At 31.7% G+C, this 6,957-nt stretch overlaps 1 protein-coding gene across 1 annotated transcript; it reads right to left on the minus strand.

The window, feature by feature from the left end:
* Positions 1-1,663: 1,663 nt before the first annotated feature.
* Positions 1,664-5,543, minus strand: LOC139776949 (leukotriene A-4 hydrolase-like). Its single transcript, XM_071714021.1, has 10 exons — positions 5,383-5,543; positions 4,809-4,924; positions 4,470-4,718; positions 4,318-4,386; positions 3,725-3,995; positions 3,213-3,511; positions 2,691-2,954; positions 2,305-2,603; positions 1,971-2,237; positions 1,664-1,811 (listed from the first exon to the last, which is right to left on the minus strand). Exons 1-9 carry the CDS (start codon positions 5,429-5,431, stop codon positions 2,009-2,011), a joined length of 1,845 nt encoding a protein of 614 aa, XP_071570122.1. The 5' UTR covers positions 5,432-5,543; the 3' UTR covers positions 1,664-1,811; positions 1,971-2,008.
* Positions 5,544-6,957: the final 1,414 nt, after the last annotated feature.

Consider the following 6,957-nt stretch of genomic DNA (forward strand, 5'->3'; position numbering starts at 1 on the left):
ACGAGCCGACGATTCAAAGTATTCTGCCCGCTCCGAGACTCTCCGTTCGGCGGTCGCGCCGCGCCGTGGAAAACAGGTGAACGCGGTTATTCGGCCAATCACGCGGAGCGTGACTCTATTTTCAAGCTTTAGTTTTTCGTTATAGGGTTGCTAATGCTCGCGCGTCGAGCACGTGCTACTGTTGCGAGGCGCGGTGCCTCAACGAATAATCGCGCGCGACGCTCTTATTCGCGCGAGGCGCGTGATCGCGGCTCACGACTGAACGTTACCGGGCAGCGAATATTGACGAGTTTGAATTGTATACCACACGATATAGGTAATATATATATTTCGTTTTGACTTTCAAACACTAAAAGATTTGAAGTCTGCATTTAACGTACGTTAATCTAGATAAATTGCTTTGTTTATTTGTTTATTTAATTATAAGTTTGCCTTGGTGGTAGACAATAGGAAAGGATAGTTTGCTCAGGTGTTAGCCAAAGTAGAGCAAGTGAATTTTCACTTGTTTTGTATTCAATCTCTATTTTATATTGTAAAAGACGATTTCGTGGTAACATTATCCCAAATGAACTTCCCCAAAGATAATTAAGTCCAATAGCATAATATGTGTAACGGTGACCGAGTAACAAAATCTGTGACGTTTATTATATCCAGACCGTTGTTATCTAGAAACCTAGTTGCTCGGTATTACATATCAATAATAATTAATAAATCAAAATTGTAATTTAATATGAAAGGAACTATCTACTCACTACTGCGTCAGCTGTAAGTTTTCTTTCTACAGTCAAAATCGCTTTTCCTTCTAGAACTTTTCGACTAAAGTCCACATTCAATTCTAAATGGGTAATGGGTTACACGCGCAAATTCTAATAATTAGAGAAATACAGAAATTAAAAAAATATATAATTGATAAGTAGTAATATACAAATGTAGTACGTAAATATATGACAAAAACAATATATTGTAATTAAAATTATCATAATCATTGTGCGTACGGTATTATTTATATATTTGTAATACGCAAATAATTTTCAAGATTTTATACGAACACTTTTTATACATTTAAGAAGATTTGCACAAGATTGTAAGTTAATTAACGCGAAATAGTCTAATTTTGAAAATTGTTAATTCTAAAGATACGTGTGTTAAAAGTGTTAAAAGTATGTGAGACAGGAAAAAAGTCTCATCTTTCGAAGTCTTTCTAAATGAATTGTGCTAACATTTGTCATTCTATATTCTTGAAAAAGAATGAATAAGAATATTGTAAATGTTTAATATTATTTTCATGTAGCTAATTAAACAATTAATGTACCTGGTTGCGCACAGCTGTATGGATCATTAGTTGTTGAAAGAATTTCCATTTTAGAAGAGTCACGCGCTATATAGCTCCTTATAACCCTCTGTAATGGACCGTTATATAAACTGATAGCAGTTACAGTATCGCTTCTTTGCACATATTTTCCTTTGTCTGGCAACATTGTCGGTTTATTAGAATACCGGATAGCCGAAGAGGCTGTGACTTTCAGTTAGTATATAAAAGATTGAATGTGTGCGTGACAAAACGAGGGATTGTTTATTTTGGTTACACCTATAAGGATTTCTGATGTTTTATATGAAGCAACCTGTACTTTATTTTATTACGAGAAAAAAATTTAACGAAATGTTCATGCAGAGATAGATTTATTTATCGATTATTAACAAATTATTTATATTCTATATAATTAATTTTTTTTCACAAATTTAAATATTTTTAACGAATAAGAATTGTCATCATATCCTGTTGCGCACCAACTCGTTTTCAATCTTTAGACCTGTAAATTCACAGACAAAATAAACAACTTTTTAAATTTTAGTCAAGTTATCCCGCAAAATATGTATGACATAAAAATTTTTACATTTCTTCGATAAATTGTACAACATTTGTTATACTCTAAATAAATTACTTTGTATGTCAGTTAATATTGACTTACTTTATAAAAAGGAAAGGTGATTTGGTTGTTAATGTGTGTCAATTTAGATGCAGAATTGAATTTATTTTTTCCTGTGTTTCATGAAAGAACTTTTTCTGGTTGCGTCTATATGTTTCGGTCGTTATTAGACGTATTTTTTTCCAGTCGTATAAATCTTTAAATATAGAACACGCATACTTTGGCGTAGAAAAGTGAGTGGCGAAATTCAAGGCATTATCAACTATAGATTCCCGTCGATTTTTGATACACAAACGTATCCAATGGAACCTGAGAAATAGGTGCGTGTTACATTACGCAAATGTGAATCAGTCTAAACGCGGATACTCATATTTACCGTATTTCATAACCGTGGACACAGGACTCATAATAATTTGACATTGTATTCATCTTGATCACGGTCAGGCCGACAGACGAATCACATAGGTATTTCAAAAATTCTATTTTCTCAATATCAGAATAAGAGTTTACTTCTACGAATTTACGAGGTATATCTTCGGCATTATCTTTGGGATCCCATCTTATCCATTCTTCCGCTAAATTGGAACATGCTGTTTCCAACGCGGTTATTGAAATGTCTGGAATAAGTGGTTCTGTGCAACAAAAGTACATGCTCCAATCAAAAGAAGTTATCATCTAAAACAACACAAAAATTATTATTTCTAATGCTAAAAATATAAATACTGATAAAACCATAATTTATTTGAATAAAAATTGCGTCACCTCTTCTTTCTGACAAAAATTAGCACCGTGATCAATCAAGTCTATTATCCAATCGTGTGTGTTTATACTTTTGTGTAGAAAATTATGAAAATATAATTTAAGATATCTTCCGAATGCCGATGGTCCTCCTAATTCATGCTCTAACTGTTCCAAGAGCATACATCCCACTTCATAAGGCACACATTCCATGAGATAATTAGGCGAAATATTTCCCAATCTGGGTATTAAACTTTGTAATCTACCGATATCCTTGTATCCTTCAGTCTATAATACATTTTCGGTAATAATATATAGTAGGAATACCAAAACGCGCGCGCGCGCGCGCGCGCGTGTGTGTGTGTGTGTGTGTGTGTGTGTGTGTGTGTGTGTGTGTGTGCGTGTTGTGTGTGTGTGCGTGCGTGCGTGTGTGTGAGAGAGAGAGTATTAATTGTGTGTATATTACAAAATATTATTATCTGGCATCATATTCGACATTGTTTATTACTTTATTTGTTTTATCTGTAATAAAAGTTAATACTTTACCCTTTTTACCAGTTTGCGGTCCATTTTCATTCGTAAAAATTCCTTCATTTTCCCATCAATCGGCATGCTGTTTATAAATTTTTTGCAAATAAACATACCGATACTCTTATTCAACCACATGTGATCATAATTTACAACAAAATACTCTGTCCACAAGTGTGAGATTTGCTGAGCAAGTGAACTGACCAAAGAGATATCTCCGCGAAGTAAAGATGGCGATACAAATATCACGTTTAGACATTGTACTGTGAAATACTTTGGTGATATAGTTGGTGGAAGCACGCATATATTTTGTTTATCTAGAGATTTTAATGTAATAACAAAAAAATAATAAATAAATAATAAATAAATAATAAATAAATAATAAATAATATAAATAAATAAATAAATAAATAATAAATAATAAGTAATAAATAAAAAAGAAGAGGATTTATAATCTACAAAAATAAAACTTATTGTGTGTGTGTGTTTTATTAAGTTGATAAATATATGTAATTTAGTTGATGTTTTACCCAAAGGAAATCCACACAAGTAATCGGCAATCTGCAACATGCCTTCAAAATCCTCAAACGTCGTGCGGCTTTCATCGATAAATTTGGATTCAGCAAACACATTGCTTCTTGTACCAAGTCTCGCCTCCTTTAGTGATCCCACAGCAATAAATACCCCGTAAGCCGGTGTTGGACTCCTTTGAACGAATTCGTGTATGACTTGGTCTTGAGTCTCAGATACATTTTTCAAATTTGCGGACATTATAACTCTAAAATTCTTTGGTGTTGAAATCTAGAAATAAGAATTTAAGACACATGAAATATACATAAAAAAATTAAATAGACTGTTTAATTTAATTTTTACCAAAACAGCTTAAAAGAACATTTAAACATATATGTATATAGATATAAATAAATTATTATAAATATAGATACATATATATGTATATTTACAAACATACATTGAAATTAATTTTATTTACACATAACAATTTCTTTCCAAACTTTTCGTTACTTTATGAATTGTATTAATAATAATCATGTTACTGTGTTTATATGTATAAATTTAACAAGTAAAGAATCCATATAAATACCGTCTATGTATAAATTCTTACCTTAGCAGAATACTGAGTTTTGACAGATGGTGTGTCTTGGCATGGGAACATGGCTCTTGCATATGTATACTAAAAGATTTGAAATCTATATTTAACGTACGTTGATCAAGATAAATTAATTTGTTTATTTATCTATTTAACTGTAAGTTTACCTTGGGGTTAGACAATAGGAAAGGATGTGTGCCATCGGCAGTTTGCTCAGGTGTTAGCCAAATTAGTGCACGTGAATGTTCACTTGTTTGGTATTCAATCTCTATTTTATATTTTACACGATACGTTTCTGGCAACTCTATCTTAAAGATACTTCCGCGAGAACAATTAGGTCCAATATCATAACATAACGGTAACCCAGTATTAGAATCTGTGACTTTTTTTATATCAAGATTGCAGCTATCCAGAAACTATAATTATTCGGCATTACTATACATGTCAATAATAAGTCAAAATTTTTGCTGAATGTAAAGAAAAAATATCTCACTACTTATACTCACAACAGTCCCTGCACATGAATATTCTTTCATTATAGTCAAAATTGCTTTCCCTTTCAGAACTTTGTGTTTAAAATCCACATTTAACTCTAAATGGGTATGGATTACACGCGCAAGTTCTAATAATTAGACAGGTACAGAAATTTAAAAAATATATAAGTTAATATTGGTAATAATTGGTAATATAGAAATGTAATGCACATGACAAAAACGATATATTGTAATTAAAATTAATATAATAATTGCGTACGATATCATTTACGCGAGACACTACCGTGTTTCTTGATATATTTATAATACGTAAATAATTTTCAAGTCTTTATGCTAACACAGTTTATGCACTTGAGAATATTGTAAGTTAATTAACGTCGCGAAATAGCAATCTAATTTTGAAAATTGTTAATTACTAAAGACACGTATATTAAATGTATGTACAACGGGAAGAGAATCTCGTCTTCCCAAATGAATTGTGCTAACATTTGTCATTTTATTCTATATTCTTAATAAAAAAGAATGAATAGAAACATTTTAAATGCTTTACGTCATTTTCATGTAGCTAATTAAATAATTAAAGTACCTGGTAGCGCACAGCTGTATGGATCATTATTTGTTGAAAGAATATCCATGTTAGAAGAGTCACTCTACAGCTCCTTATAATCCTCTGTGACGGACCGTTGTAAACTGACAGCAGTTATAGTTCTACCTTTGCTCATATTTTCCTTTATCTGGCAACACCGTCTGTTTATTAGAGTACCGGATAGCCGAAGAGGCCGTGACTTTCAGCCACTAATATGAAGGACTGAATATATATGAGACAAATCGAGGGATTGTTTACTTCGGTTACACTTACTTGGCTTTATTTTTGTATTTATTCGTTTAAAATTTAAATATTGAAACATAATACTACAGCATATAGTCGAAATTTTAGATTTGCAGTTGAACAATTTCGACATGAGAATCGTGGAAATAATAGCGGAAGAAAAGACGATTTTGAAATGACGTTATACAAATTAAATATACCGCTGTATTAACGCTATTCCTCGATAAGAAATTCACAAAATTGAAAATCGTACGCGATCTATACAGTGCAATGAATACGCGACATATTTATTGAAAGAAATCATGCAATATATGTATATGATTATTTTTATGCTTCGTAATTATGATGTCTTGTCTATTTGTCACAGATTGAAGGATGTATAGCAAGATGTATAAGTTGCTGAGAAAATTGATTAGGTGTAAGAATGTGTAGAAGACAAGGATATATATTTATCGTTTATCGCGTATATAGGGGAGAGTGGGGTAATTGAGAACGGCGGGTAATTGGGAACAGCTTAGATAAGTAATACATCCCCCCGCACTACACCGTCCCGAACCTATTCAACGGCTGCATGCAGCCTGCTGACGCTATATATTTTTAGTCCGTAGCTATCTAAAACCTAATTGGTTGATATAAATAACAAACTGAAATATATATATGTATGTACATGTATACTTAAATTTAAAAAAAATGTTTACTAACTACTTCGTTGCACTCCGACGTTTTCTTGTGTACTGTCAATAATGCCTCGCCATTAAGGACTTTATGTTGAAAATTCACGGATAATTTTAAGCGAGTATAAGTCACAGCAACGAGGTCTAATAAATAACGATTTATAGAAATTGAAATTTATTCAAATACTTAACGAGGCAATATATAAATAATAATTATAAGTACGTGTCGAGAAATATAATACATTACAATTACAAATATAATTTTAAAACCCTATAGGATATAGTTTTTAGTAGAGAAATTTCAATAGCGTTATAAAATGTTTAACATATATTTTTTGTATTTAAAGAAACAATGACCATGCTACAGTGAAACAATGGCATAATTTAAAAAATTAAGCGGATTATATTTTAAAACTTGGAGATACGAACGACAGCGTCGCCTTTCTATGCTGATAAACTTATAATTAGCCGATATCAGTGTTTTATTTTCTTGAGAAAACATAACGAAAATAGACGTTTAATATTTAATATTATACTTATATAAATAATTACATAATTAACATATACCTGGCCTCGAATGAGAATGGGGATCTCCAGGTGACAGAGCCATTTTAAAATTTGTGTGAACCGTTCCAAATGTGTGTCGACAATATAGAAC

This window comes from Temnothorax nylanderi, unplaced genomic scaffold (assembly GCF_030848795.1).
Source record: "Temnothorax nylanderi isolate EJ_2023f unplaced genomic scaffold, tnyl_v1.0 TNYL_tig0133_pilon, whole genome shotgun sequence".
In the NCBI taxonomy this organism is placed as follows: Eukaryota; Metazoa; Arthropoda; class Insecta; order Hymenoptera; family Formicidae; genus Temnothorax; species Temnothorax nylanderi.